The following is a 15,390-nucleotide window of genomic DNA, read 5'->3' as shown; positions in this document are numbered from 1 at the left end:
CAAGTCAGCAAACACACCAGATCCAAGCTTTTGGAATGCCTAGTGCTGGTCACAGCTTTTACCGAAAGCTTGCCAGACCACAAAAAGTTCAAGTAAACAGATGAAAAACGTATGGTGCACTAAATTTCGGGGTCAGACCATTAAGTTTACGTCCATGAATTTTCTTTTGGCGTGGGTGGCTGCGCGATATGTTGTGTTCACATTCACATCGCTCCCATGTGAGCTGTCTTCCTCCTGAGCGGATGTAATTATTCTTGTGCTCTCTTTAGGGTTACTAGCGTGCCTCAGTTATTGCTGTTAAATCGCTCGTCATCTCGAAGACATCGCTCAACTAAAGCTTTATTGAACAACTTGTTATGTTGATTTACAATGCAGGCAAGCTATCTTATTGTCTGATACCCACCATGACACACTAAGAAGTCGAATGCAACAAAGTTTAGCCCATAGTACCATATTAATACCACAGACAGTGTCAGCTTTAGTTCAGCCAACTTTTATTTGATAGGCCAACAACAAATTATGGTTTAAGGCATGTGAGTGCAGTAAACTCCATAAAAGAAATGCATAACTGAAAAGCCTAGGGATAACGTATCCCGGAATTGGTGGGGATGATGCAGAGTTATTAACACAAGGGAAGAAGTTTGCTGGTCTAAATATACGGTTTCCATATTGTTTCTTGGGATGAAAGAAACGTGACCGGGACCGAAGATGCGCTACTTCTGTTTCTCGATGATTCTGACAAGAAAGTAGCATCCAATCCCGAATCTGTTTTGCTGATGGATTGGGTGTAAGTTGAGCGCGGATAAGCATTTATCGGTTCTATGTACTGTGTACAATAGTCTGAACTGATCACCGAAGAAGAATGATTTACTGGCATGGTTGTGGTTGGATTAACGTAATTGTGGTTGGCGATCAGCTGAGGTGATTCCTTTCCGTCAGGGTAGAATGAATTCCTTCCAATAGCGACAGGGGTAGAATGCACGAGATTAGATCGCTTCACAGTTTTCGTCGGAATGACCGGTGAGAAAGCACTACTACCTGATCGATGCAAACCGTTTGGAATTCCGGGAGAAGTACCTTCCGGCTTTGTCGTGGACGTACAACGTGACGCACGAAATCCTCCGGCTCTAAGGGTTTTACACATCTTTTTGAGTTTGAGTATGATATCTAGTGGTAAAGAAAGGAGAACGTAAGCAGAGCATTGATGGAGGTTGTGAGTTTATCATATGGTTTAATGTATGTGACTTGAGAGAACAGACTACAAAATGGTGGACGTTATCATGTATGCCAGTTTTTAGTTGCCCATTTCCGATAAAACAGTCGAGAAGGAAGGTGTAGGCGAAGCAACCTGATGCATAATAGATCTTCTTCAATAGAAAGCTCTTATTGGCGGTAGGGAGAACTGTAAAATTAGAAAGTGATGCATTCTCATTGTTAAAAGGTTGGTACGGTGGGAGACATCGTGACCTCGAGTATTGGCCAATGCGCCGTTTGTCTTTTCAAGCCATGACTGTATTTAACTCAATGGTGATCGGCAGCTTTGAAAGCCTTAAGTGAAAAGATGCAAGAGGGTGGTAGAACGAGGCTTGGTAGTGGGTGATTGTGAGCCACGCACTATGCTTCTACGTTCCCAATTAAAGGACTGGATCTGTGGGTCATAATTCTTAATGGTATTCAAACAAAACGACGTCAACTAAACTTGTTCGATGGTTGTGGTCTTGCGCTATTGAAGGGGATCCGTTTGACACATTCAGCGTTTCAATATGTCCAGTCGTGGCATTGCAGTCGGTATTCCTTGTCAGATAAACCTTATAATGAAGCTTCGCTGCTCACAGTGGTTTTCCCTAAAACCTTTATGATTGCATCGTGACCCATTGGGTTGGAAACCGATCAACAAAAGCTTAACCAAAACTCAAATTTAGACTTTTGGTTGCTGAGAAAACCGGGTGTACGCCATCATGGAATTCGCTAAAGGAGTCGTAACCAGTGAAGAAAGCGTTCATCGTAGTTGATATGCTTTCACAGTCCTGACAACAGGATGTTAGACTTGTTGTGAGTAGTCATCAGCCGGATATTTATAAGCTGATACCCCTCCACCAAATCCATATTTTTCGTTGTTTACTTACAGTGAGTTCCCAAGAGCAGCATGTGGGAAAATACTTGGTCTCCCCCGGAGATGATTGTTTGTCGGAACTCACACCAAATCGTGCATGATGGAAGCACCATTGCGCACGTTTTGGGGGTTTGGACTCCCCAGTGGGCGTATTAATGCATCATATGTGACCTGATAGCTTAAAACCGAATCTAATAGCGGGACAAAATGAACGAAACACTGATATATTTAAGAATAGTTGCTGTCTTGAGATACATCTGGGGCCATTTGGCATAGTAATCTTCAGATCTTTTCTCTCTCATCCAATAATATCGACAATCAATAGCTACAATTGACCTTGGTTACGAGAAACTCACTCGGGATTAAACACAATCGACTGTAACATCAAGACAGGCGAAACAGTGTCTCTTCTACAGTGTACATTTATGTGTGCACATTAGTCTATTGGTTACCGCCGCTGAATCTGCGAAAGTTGCCCCGAGTTCAATTTATCTTTCAAATAAAGACTGGATACGCAGAATTTCGTGTACGGTCCTTGTGACTGTGTCACCAAAATGAATACGCTCATAGAAGTTTCAGTGTCCAGGCAACCTGGCATGGACTAACCTCGAATGTGATGAGGATGGAGAATCCAAAGTTTAAGCATCGGATCTTTACTGTTATGCATCAAATTCGAAACGCCATTCCTCGGATCCTACCAATGTAGACCAAGCTGATTCTTAATAGTGACTCTGTCGATGGCTAGATATTCTCACCGATATGGTGATACTCAGAAGCCAATGGCTTCTTTGGGTTCAATGGCTACCTAAACCTGCTGCAGTCTGCGTTCACGTTGTTCATCCTGTACTGTCGGCCCTAACTAGTATGGTTACCAAAACCGACTTACATCTGTACACCATTCATAGTCGAAAAAAATATAGATAAGTTTAGATAGAAAATCAGAATGAACGTTAAGGTTAATCGCAACAGTTCCCAAAGTCCACGGAACAATCTGCTAACTCACGAAAGGGCCATATTGAATGTGTTGGTTATGGGAGCCGGTTAGAGTACGCTGTGTCGTATATTCCAGCTGAATAAATGTTGTTAGGCTGAATCGGTACACAGATATCAATTGAATGGCACAATAAACCAAGAGGTTACTTAGAATGGTCAACTTGAAAACGGTTGAGGTGAAAAACCAACAAAGCCGATGAGACCCGTGGATTGATCTTCACTCCAGATGGATGGAAAATTCCCAAATTTGTGTTTCATCTGAGGGAAATTTCTAAATTATTTTTAATAAAGTCAATTTACCCGTGTGCATCTGTAAACTGCTCTTGGTTCCAACGACTAGAGGAGCTTTTATTGGTTCGCTTACAAGGTGAAGTAGCGCAGCTTGAGGAAACCCACCCCTGGTTTTTCCTCTTCAATAAGGCCCTGAGTACTGTGTTATCGTCAATCCTTTGTGAAGTCTTTAAGAACACGTTGAAGTCGTTTGTGAACCCACAAAAAGTAGGGGCTGCATCGCAAGCAGATTTACGCCCCACTGATGTGCATCATTCTACGATTTTCCCAATGGCGATATGGGTAATGGGATATGAGGAGGGCATAAAAATAAAACCTCGGTGGAATCATTTTCAGTACGCACATGAGTAGCATGTTGCGCCTACCAATTTTTCATTCATCAACATCACTCAGATCAGCGAAGTGATTGGTCATTTACTTCTGTTGACATTGAATCCCCTGGCTTACTGATTATTTTGGCGAAGTATGGTTTGATCGCTCGTTCTGTCATGTGAAACATGCCAAATGCAATCGTTTTAACCTTCCTTTATGCACCGTGTGTGATGGCTGCGTCATGTCGTGGGTTACTCCATCAAAGAGGGAATAAAGATCCTGTCACTGCGATAGAAGCCCAGGAAAATTAGCCTACATAGACGGAGTATAATTGTCTATTCCCTAATATCTTGCCTGGAACACTTTCAGCTCTGCAATACCGGCTTACCTGGTCGGTCTTTCAACACCACTGCAACATGTTCGAATGTGTTGCAGCAATGATCCAGGATCTCCGTCCTGTCCATTTTCGCAGAAGTTGGAACCTACAAAACAGAAGTCAATGTGAAGGCCGAATCGATGGTGAGATAGCTACCACTGTTGAAATTACCGCTAGAGAAATACAGTAGGGCCAAACATCCAAATTTTCAGTCCCATAAGACTGAACGACTTGCCTTGTTGAATATTTCCATCGCTAGCCGATAGATATCCATCATTCTGTCAGCGATTGAGGCACGTCGGCGACGCTCAATGTTCTTCTTTCTAAGCTGTGTGGAGAATGGCACAATAGACAGTTGGAGCTTGAGAGCAGTGAAGCAAAACAAGTACAAACCACGATGAAACGGATCCAGATTTATGGACTAACTTCTTACTTTTCACAGGCGTCTTTCCATACTTCCTAATTTAAATGCCACGCGATCGAAGCTCACAAAAACGTTTTAGGCAAGGTTGATAACATCCACAAGCCAACTTTTGAATAAGAGAGGTAAAATGGTGGGCGTGGGAGTATCCAAGCTTATTTGTGATAAAATATTGGACGGTTTTAGGCAGCTTTGAATTTTGTGAATTTTAGGCGAATCGATTCATCACCATGTTCTTGTCCGCCTTCACGGCTAGGCCACTTCTAGTCTGACAAGGATAGATTATGCATGAGTGATTCAATCGAAGCCCGTGATGGTTTCAAAACAAAAGGTCCCCCCTCGTTCGGGGCAAAGCCATTCGGCTATCAGACGCAACGATCTTCATCGCCTCAGACAAAATCAAAATGAGGGTTACGGGCCCATATATGAAGACGGTCAAACGAGCACCTTCTCCGTAAATTGAAGTAATAACGCACTGTTTCTATATTGATGACATTTCCACTTATCAATTAGGTGTTGGGAACTACTGAAATGAGTTCTGAAAATTCCTGGATCAGCTGAGAACGAGTGGATGAAGTTGATTACGGAAGTTTCTAATGCTTTGGTCGTGAGTCATCGAACAACGCGAGACTTGAGGCAAAGGTGTGGTGAATGTAGAGCTAGGAATGAAGGTATTTTTACTAGTTATTGACTTTGTAACTACTTCAAAAGCGTTGCCCATGGGAACCAAAATTTCGGATTATAACACCTTATTCCAATGCGTTGTTTTTTACTTTAAATTTTCCAAAACCTGAACCTTGCAGCCAGATTCGCCTGACGTAAGACATAAGACAGATACAATGATTGAAAAAAGGTATTCATACAGATGTGGTGCCGATGAAATCCCACCATGCATTTGCTAGTTTTTTAACCGCTTTTGATTCTGCAAGTAACCCGAGGCATGACTGAGCCACTCTATGGGCTCGGTAAGCGATATTCACAGGATCAATGAATGGTATGCATGCATGGAATTCATGCACTATATGGACAGTTCTCATTGACATGGTTAACATTGAGCACACAAGACATTTCACTTGCTCCTAATCGGATTCTCACTAATTTAGGTATTTGGCCACCCGTGTACCATGCGTAGCACGCAGAGATGAATACAAACGCCAATTGATTACTTCGGCTGAGATGAGGCAACTTCTTGACGTCTCCGATTGTCACCTCATTGGTGAAAATATGGTCTATGGTGGATTGTGTTACAGGTTCAATAACATGAACCCCCCGACAAGGCAGAGCGTATGTACGTGAAATCGGTTGTGTTTACGAAGGTCATGAAGGATGGGAGGACCACTCCCTAACACTGAGATGTGTGAGCACCGTCCCCCGGATGTATCAGAAGCCGAAAAACAATTGCTACGGCGTTTATCGGTTTCAGTGGGGCATATTTTACCAAATGATGAATCATTTATGGTCGGTGAGGGGTAGGCAAAAATTAGATTGCATCACGATTGCATTTCGCGTGGAAATAAAAATTCATTGCCTCCGATGGTTCGGCCTATAACATAAGAGGTGTAAATTTTTCTTCTGATCGGAGCAGGTGTGTCGAGGCCCAGATGGCCATGTGATAACTCGTGGTAGAAAATCTAAGAACCCCCGATGTACGACTACTTGCAGGGTAGGGGTATTTATACAAACTACCTAATGCCAATACAGTCAAAAGAATGGTTAAAAATGATTGCATGCAAGCCAGCCGACGGATATACAAATGATAAGGTTATCGATCGTTTCCAGCATTCAGTTGGATCACTCACAAAACCCAAAAAGTCAATAAGTTCATATGGATGTTTACCAACAAACGCAGTATGATGAATACAACAATAAACTAATAAAATTGTACAAATCCCAAGTCGTGGGATGACGCCGGCTTCTTCACCGGTTTAGGAACTGCTAATTTCAAACAAGATCCCAAAGTTCACACCTACCGAAGGCAAGGTGGCCACGAGATCACGAGAACCACGTGTTGGCTTAAACAAAACGTGCAATGACAATGTCAAAGAACGGTTTACGTTCAGGTCAAAATAAGAAAGGCGATATAGGCACAAAAACGGGAAAATCAAAACGGGGAGTCACGTTGTACACAATAAGAATAGGAGAAAAGAAGCACTAGAGACTGCAAAGATGACATCCTATTGATAAACTAATAGGACTGGTGTTGATCCCCATTTATTTTATGTTGCCTGTAATGATCGCAGGTGGGGGCCTAGCCACGTTACCCAAAAAACAACGTCGCGGATTCGATCAACGGGTTTATTGAATACCTGTCTGGAAATCATATTGGGGACATGAATTCCTTCATTCGCCCCGCCGTCGTGCCCCATAAGAACTGTACGATAAGTCAAAGTTAATTTCGCTTTCAGACAACATCGGAACCAACTGATCTCCGCTTATTCAAGTGGGGCGGTGCGTCACGGATGATTCGTCAGTCGTCAGGCTACTTAACCCCGACAGACGTGTATCAAAAGCTGCCCTCACCAAAGAAAAGCACCTCTTGAGTACAAATAATTCCAAGTTTTCTTACTTATATCTTGGGAAACTTCACATTCGCCCATTAAACTAGAGGTAATGTTGAGACGGTTGCCATATACAACATTTTTACACCAAGAACTGATGATGAGTATGTCGGTACTATCATTGGTTTGATCAACCCCCTTAAAGAAAGTTGTACAATGTGTAAAGGTACAACTCCTTGTGCTGAATGTTATACATTTGCACATTATGGTTATATAACTATTTATGGGGGTAAGTAAGGCACAATACAGCTTCATGGATATTCAAAAACCTAGGGGTTAAAAGATCTAATGACATTGCGATTATCTCTCAGCTTCACCATCGCTTCACCAACTACAGGACACTCACTTCGACAGTATCACATGTAATTTATGTACAAGGGAAGTCATTTTCAGAGTATAGTATTACATAATCAACTCACCCGACGCATGCGCATACACTCCTCCACTGATGTCGAAAATTTTCTCCTTTTAGCTGTCCGTTGTTTGCTATCTGGCACTGTTTCAGGATCCGAACACATGTTCCGAGTGGTTTCAGAATCGGTATGCATAGTTGCACGGGCTCCGGACTTCGCGTTCTTCTCACACATTGCCCGACTTCACATTACAACACATGATCCCAGGTCAGGATATATATCGTTCTCCTGACCTCAAGCAGATTCATTGGACCAATCAATGCGTTGTATTCAGCGGTACCGAATCGCAACTGTTGCTTTCTCTGACCGGTCACGTGATCATGCGGCATCATTGATCAAACTGTCGTAAATGATCCACAGACTCATTCACCTCACCTAATGAGAAAATTTAACGCCTACTAACAAAATAACTGAACGAGGCTTCACAAATGTACGATACATGACTGGTTTCCATACCGTAGCTACGACTAATACGCCACAGCTAGACAATGGGGTGTTTGAGTATTTTTAGTTAAAATGAACAGCTTACCAGAAACGCTATCAAGGTCAATATTTGAGCAACTGGGATCAGCGTTTTCCCATGCAAACTTTCAACTTGCGTGAGACAAAAGAGGAAAGTTGAGTAGACCAAAGCTAACCAGAACATTTCTGTAAATCTATGGCACGTTTGCATCTTCAAATTTGGCGGTTGTCAACATTATCGATCCTCTGGTACATTCGATCAACCCAAGTTTTTCGACAGTTGTCTTTGATGCGATTCAGAGTTGGAGGATAAAGAACCGTCCCGGGAACACCATACACTAGGATATGGTCAGTATGGATGCTTTAAAAAATCTTTACCTCGATTAAAGTGACCCCCATTATACGCGTTTGCGTTGAAAAACGACGTCGTTCGCTACCCTCGTGTCGGAAATATTAAATATGCTGGAAGCGTGCGTATAGAACATTCATGTTACCATTCGGAATTTCTCTGGAGCTTCACTACTGCTCCTCACGATTCTCTGATGGCAAGCATGCACATGTATTGTCATGTGTTGTTCCCAATATCACCACTTAAATCAAACTCTTCATACCATAGCAACCATGACTTGGTTGTTCTTGTTCACCTTCTGGCACGCAATCACAGATGTTTTTTCTATGAATCTTTCCCCATTCAACAATGCCTAATAAGTTCCCACCGAGGGATACGGCTCGCTTTCTAAAAAACTTAGGTGTAACCGCATTGAGAAACTCGTCGATACGCGCACTCGTCCACGGTGACTTCATTGTTCTCAAGTTTGCAACTCAGCTGCTGCAGTTCTCTGCTCTATTGCGCTGAAGTCTATATCTTACATGCCCGTCGAAACTTAGTATCACTACCACTAAAGTATTCCCCACATCAAAGAAAACTCTTCAAATTAAAGCACAGTGATCAGCGCAATAAACTTAAGGTAAAATGTTTCTATCGCAAGCGACAAGGGGAAGCACTTGTTGGATCATTCAAGAAGCGCTTTCACTTCCCAAATGGCTGAGTAAATCCTCAAGAAAGAACGTACAATGTCTACAGTCCACCTTTGACCTAGGTTTAAGAGTAGACTGAAATTTCACTACAAGGACTGCGGGGATAAAAACATACCTTCTAATCCAGTCTGATCATTTTTATGACAGGAATATCCCTTTTGATCTGCTCCTGAAACAGGCCAATGAGCTCACTATATTTAATATTTCGTACAAAAACTGGGAGCGAATCCAATCAGGTCAACAAAAATGGCATTTGTTTACGTATCATCTAGGGTTTTGAGAATAAGCCACTAACACCCTGCGTCGACGGGATAAATCGCTCATAAGGTTAATGAAAACTCTTCAGCGGTCCACGACCAGTTTCGGTCTTTCGGGGGGCTCATCGGGTAGAGGCAGCTTTAAGTGTTTGTCATCCTTATGTCCTAACTGAACCCAAGTTGTGCGCAGATCATCTAATTTTGAAGGTTCGCGTGAGAGTCCAGAATAGGGAATTGTGCCTACCCTAATTCTGCGAATTATTTTAGCACTTCCTTGGTAGCTTGTGTCAGTCTGCTACATTCTCATTACGAGAGGACCCTATAAATTCCACATGCAGGCTGTGAACGAACTCACAAGGTTTAATTGACGCCAAATTTTATTCTAGCGCGTAAAATGTTGTTAAAGTCGTTGTAACTTTGATTGCGTGTGACGGAATGCGTAATATATTGGCTTTTGTTTTGTTCGACCCAGAACGGATTCGACAATCACATCCGACAACTGCCTTCGAATTTACTTCATGCAAACCCTCCAACACCTTTAAAGTTAACTAAAAATGGCATTATATTCTACACGTGCTCACACGCCAGTCAGTATATGGTCAAATCTGTTGAATCATGAAGTGCCTCGGTTGTCCGGACGGACAATCCAATAGTTAAACATATTGGAGACACGTCAAGTTCTCTCTTGTTGGGCATCTCTGGTCGTCACACATAATTTCACGAACCTGCGATCGATGACACCCTGCGTGACTCACGAGAGCAGGCAGACGAACTATCACATTTGCTCGTCAACGCGTTCCCCTCAGCAAAGCTTCACATGGAGTGGACGAACCTCACACGTGGGCCGGTTTGTGGGCCAAAAGGATGTAATCCAAATAAATTCAGATCTCGCTAGTTCTAGGATCAAATGACTATCAATCAGGACCATTGTTAAGGTACCATCCTCCCTTGGTTTGTAGCGCCCGTAGATTTGGCTCGGTCAACTCTAGAACCACCAGAATATTTCGGTCCAGCGCGACCAACGCAGTGAAATTTGACCGATATTTGGACAAGAAACTGTTCGTTGTGGAGATTAAGCACTCTCTAATGGGATAAAATTAACCAGGTGAGATGGTAAGTACCAAGTCTAGCTACAAATTGGACAATGTGCCAGACTTTTTTTTGTCATTTTTTGGTAAATCAGGGATGCCCTTTGCAGTTTTGTCACTGACCAAATCAAAGGTAATGCAACAAGTACATCAAAGTGAGAAACACTTACTCCTACCTGAAAGACAGGCAGAAAATGTTTAACTTGACCGATTTCTACAAGATGTCATACATAGGTCCAGGAAATATTGATGGATGCCTCATGCATTTGCGAGATTTGTTGAAAAATATTTATAATCGTCAAACACAGGAAAGTTACCAACACCCGCTAACCAGTGACCATATTTTAGGGACGAAATTTGTTGAATCTGATCAGCCAGTGGTAATCCTGTACCGGTAGCCTCTGCATTAGGAACGGCTACCCTGAGCCAGATTCAAAAGTATCATTGGAAATTCCATCTTGAAAGTGGAAAACCGCAAAAATACCTTCAAACCATATCCAGAATTTGTGGCAGCTAAACGAGCCAGTATCTCGCTGCATATTAGGAGTCGCCTTAACTCAGCGTGCCCACGAACCCTTCACCACATTTGTTTTTGTGATAAAATGGCTTAAATGTGAGCTTTGTAATACATGTTTGCAAATAGGCATTATTTGATATTTTTGTTTGTTTTGTACGCTCGCGACCTATGGGACTTGAAAACCTTTCTAATCGATGAGACCTCAATGAATCGACAAACAGTGCCACGCATCCCTGAAAGCATTTCGATCGGAAGTTCACATAATCACTCGGATTTTGACCATTCATCCAAACAGCACAAGAGACCCAATGTCCTGTTATTTATTGAAATTTTGCATACAGGTCTTTTGGGTTTTAGCATACGGAACATACTGGAAACCCGAGTAATGCTGTGTTGTCGGACCGTTAAGCTCCGGGCTTCGAAAATGGCGTAACAACGTAAGAGCATCATCAGGGTGGCCCACCAAGGGTTCGTGTGCGATGTCTATGACCATTAGTCAAATTCATTCGCTTGGTATGAAAGGATAAAAGCTGTGATCACATTCGACTGCAGTTACTCGTGGTAGTGTGTATTTTCGCAAGTCAACGGTGCGGCTAAACGATGTGGTGTACGGGTGCAAGATTTGGAGATTCACCAAGTTTCCTGTAGATCCATGTGGTAGTTTTTCTGATACTTTGTAATCAAAGCCGGTAAAATGGTCGAGGCACGAAAACAGATAATGTTCTTTTGACTCAAGATCAGGGCAGACTTGCAGCCTCTGACAAACATTGAACACCTACCTCTATAGAAGTCAACCATCAAACTAACCTCCTCAGATTTGCCTGGTGAATTTAACTCTAATTTCATGACCAAGTGAGGATACTCCAAATTCAAGTAAAGTAAGCAAGCTTCCTTAAATCATCCTGTTCATGTTCCCTCACACAATCACCTGACACACAACGATGGTGGACATGATGACAGATAACTACTCTAGTTATCAAACTGTTATCGCACGATCATAGGGAAGAATACAGAGAAAAAAACAGAGTCGGTTTTACCGGCTGCTTGTTATCAGCATGTCGGCCTGCGTAAGACGTCTTATCTTCAGCAAACCAAACTAGCTGGTTAACACCTACAAGTGGATAATGCTCCAGTATATCGGCCTCAGCCTGTTAACATGGATCATGCCGTAAACTTTGAACATCACACGCAAGAAGTTCGGTTCACATAAGATATCGAGCTCCAGCCCTGGATCAGGTAGTTTTTTTTCGGCACAACGTCACTGGCTGGCATCCTTCGTTCAAAAGGAGTAGAACTTTATGTGGATTTGTGATACAGTCCTATAAGGTTCGACTCTGGCAGTCGATAAAAGTCTGGTCTGTGACCGACTTCTGACCAGAATCATCTGTACCAAGACAAAAGCTACACTACTTTGAGGATGGGAAGCCCGATTTCGCTTATATGGATCCGCATGAAGTGGCTAACAGCAAACTACAAATAGCTTCCAGGTTTTTTTTCATGAGTATGAAAACATGAACGTGAGCCAATAAGACATGGTATAAGACAATCTGGTGTACACTGGCACATGTGCACCGGTCCTGTTGATGGAATAGTTACGCTGGGATTAAAACAGTTTACTACATGGGAATGTGGCTATTCGAATGGTTGACGCCTGTATGGGGCTACCCTAGATCAGTGATTTGATCCGTCAGCAGCAATTGAGTGTTTAAGCCAGGGTGCTCAAACACTGGTGATTAGTGAATGCATTCGGACTTCAGAAATCGACAGTGAATTTCAGATGATATAGTTGAATTAGTCAATATCAAACTCTGTGACCTAATCAACTTGCAAACGCTGTCTGACATAACCAGAGGTCCGCTCTAGCAACCAACATGGTTACGTAACACAGATGTGTGCGCAGGCCATCAGAGTAGCAGAACTTCACACCACCAACGCAACTTGACCCAAGTCGGTGTTCGATGTCCTAGCTGAGGGTCACTTTTGCCGAACATAACATGGGCGCGAAGTAAGGGGTGTTAAATCTGAGTTCATCTGTTCAATTTGGCTTAGTAACCGCTGCACTGGTGGCTCTCTTCCGCTCCGGTCAAACAGCTGAGGTCACTTCTAGCTGCCATTCATCCTAAGCTGAGTTCACGTGACTCGACGAAACCGCACATTTCCGCTCCGAGTCAAATGGACTGCTAAGATCGCAAATCGGTATTTTGCGAACATAATGCTAAATCCAACGTTGTCCTTTGAACCATAAAAACAGATCTCTAGTGGTTGCATTCCGAGGTTAAGCCTGATTGCCAATGGTTGAACTAAGGCTAGTGAAACGGAGCATTTGAATGACAGTCGATAAAAAACTTGTTAGACTGAAATATGGAATCATTCAATTCGTCTAAATTAAGGATAAAGTGTTCATTTGTTCAGTTGTCGTTGCGAGGGTAATTGTTGACGTTTCTCCCTGCAGTCGGTCTGTTACACTGTGAAAAGACCTTGGTAGTCCCGGATCAACTTGTCATGCGGTCCCTGCAGCATGCTCTAATGATGGTCGCAGCAATATTTCGCCTTGGTGTGAGAGGCTACAAAATTCTGGTAGAAAGCAGCCCTGATTCTGTGTTCATGTTATAATGATGCTACATTCAAAGGGATTCTCCGGCAATACAGAAACTAGTTCACCCAACTTTTCGGATGTTGTCTGGACGAATCGAGAAACTGGTTGGTAATTGATCAGGTGGCTGTTGATCTGTTCGCCGAGCTTAGCAATTGATTTGCAAATCAATTGCCAAGCTCGGCGAACAGATCAACAGCCACCTGATCAATTACCAACCACCCGAGCCGAGCTACCAATATTCCAAAACACTACCGAATCGAGAAACTGCTGACCATCAGTCCGGCTTAGTATTGAGGCAAATACATTACACATCAAATGACCTGGGACATTTTTCTCTATAAAGTCATCTTTTTTTCCGCCGTTTCTTCCTTGAGAACCTATATACTCAAAACAGAGTCCAAATAAACTAATACGTGTACAACTACCATTGTGTTGCTCTCGAGTGCTATCCAAATCCTCGGAAGATCAGTGAACCCAATGCTAACTTGGGTTGGTTGGTTGGTTGGGTTGGGCTTGGTTGTGCGTGAAAAACGCTGCGACACCCTTTTTGTGTTTACTGAAGCTATGCACCTGAGGCTGGTTTGGATAATGACAACGTCATTAGGCTGTCCATGTGGTGACTTGGGTTTTGGAATTAGCGGGCATACAAACGCAAAAACATGAATGAGAGCGCTCTTCCTGAACTGCGTCAGTCGAATTCACCTGGCAGGTGGTGACCACAGGCTTCAAGTGCCCTGCTGCTATGGTTTCTTGAGTTTAACGAGCGAATTGGACTTCCTGTGTTTTCCTATTCCATGGTGGGAAGAACAGGTCGACAGAACTAACAAATAAACAGTAGGTGTTGGTAACAGTTACGCTGGCATTGAAGATAGCCGCTGGCTATGCATTTCACTCGCTTCCATTCCACTGGTGTTCGGCTGGGAACTTTAGCGGTAGAATGTCACAGTAGAATGAAGAGACAAAAAAGGTCTCTATGAGACCCTAGGATTAAGTTCTTGAACAAACAAAAACAACCTGTTCACCAGGCAACAGCGGATCTGACCTCAGGCAACTGGTGCACGCCCACATTGTTGACACGCGATACCAGGGTCTAGCCAGCGGTTATGAAAAGCCATAAGATTGAGTTAGAATCAGACACTCGTTCTGTTTGTTCAAAAGTGGTTGCACGTGCGCATAGTAGCAGGAATAGGATCATCAGAACCAGCCTACCTGGTGACTGAGACAGTTCAATTTTCAAACAAAATGCTATCCATATGAGTTAATACGGTTACTTATACTGTTCGTTAATATAAGTGATTGTGATCTTTACGTGTTGGCGTCAGGTGCATTTCATCCAAGCGGTCTGATGTGTGGCATTGAAGTTGAAATTCTGGACCGCATACGTACAGTCTGTGTTGTGTGTCTTTGGCATGTTCTCATCGATCTTGCATGTGTACCACACAAACAGACCACCGCCAGAAGCTGTGCATATTGCGATTGTGGTTATGGGAAAACAATACTGGACTATGGGTGATTTTGGCTTTCGATAATTTGGTGCCACTCCCTGTAACATCTGCAGTTCCTCAAGTATTATGGTTGTGCTCACAAAGCTGTTATGGTATCTATGGTCACAACCCCAAACGGCGAAATTCCGTTCTTTTCTAGTCGATAAGAAAAAACCAAGTCGTGTGACCTTATTCTATCGTTTTCCTGCTTCAGTTAGCGTTGACCACACTACTTTGCAAACCTCCATCAACACAGATACATTATCCTGTAGTACCGATATAAATTTGTACGGCAGTGAAGCATCATTGTTGAACACTGATGTCAGCTGTCGATGGGACTATGGGTGATTTTGGCTTTCGATAATTTGGTGCCACTCCCTGTAACATCTGCAGTTCCTCAAGTATTATGGTTGTGCTCACAAAGCTGTTATGGTATCTATGGTCACAACCCCAAACGGCGAAATTCCGTTC

At 42.9% G+C, this 15,390-nt stretch overlaps 1 protein-coding gene across 1 annotated transcript; it reads right to left on the bottom strand.

Moving 5' to 3' along the window:
- Positions 1 to 649: 649 nt before the first annotated feature.
- T265_00557 (hypothetical protein) lies at positions 650 to 4,173 on the bottom strand (the record flags this gene model as incomplete). The annotated part of the gene is made up of 2 exons (XM_009164361.1): positions 650 to 1,167; positions 4,098 to 4,173. 2 exons carry the CDS (start codon positions 4,171 to 4,173, stop codon positions 650 to 652), a joined length of 594 nt encoding a protein of 197 aa, XP_009162625.1.
- Between the last annotated feature and the right edge of the window lie 11,217 nt (positions 4,174 to 15,390).

The sequence above is a fragment of the Opisthorchis viverrini genome (assembly GCF_000715545.1).
Source record: "Opisthorchis viverrini unplaced genomic scaffold opera_v5_5, whole genome shotgun sequence".
Taxonomy (NCBI): domain Eukaryota; kingdom Metazoa; phylum Platyhelminthes; class Trematoda; order Opisthorchiida; family Opisthorchiidae; genus Opisthorchis; species Opisthorchis viverrini.
This window is presented reverse-complemented; position numbering and strand designations above follow the sequence as displayed.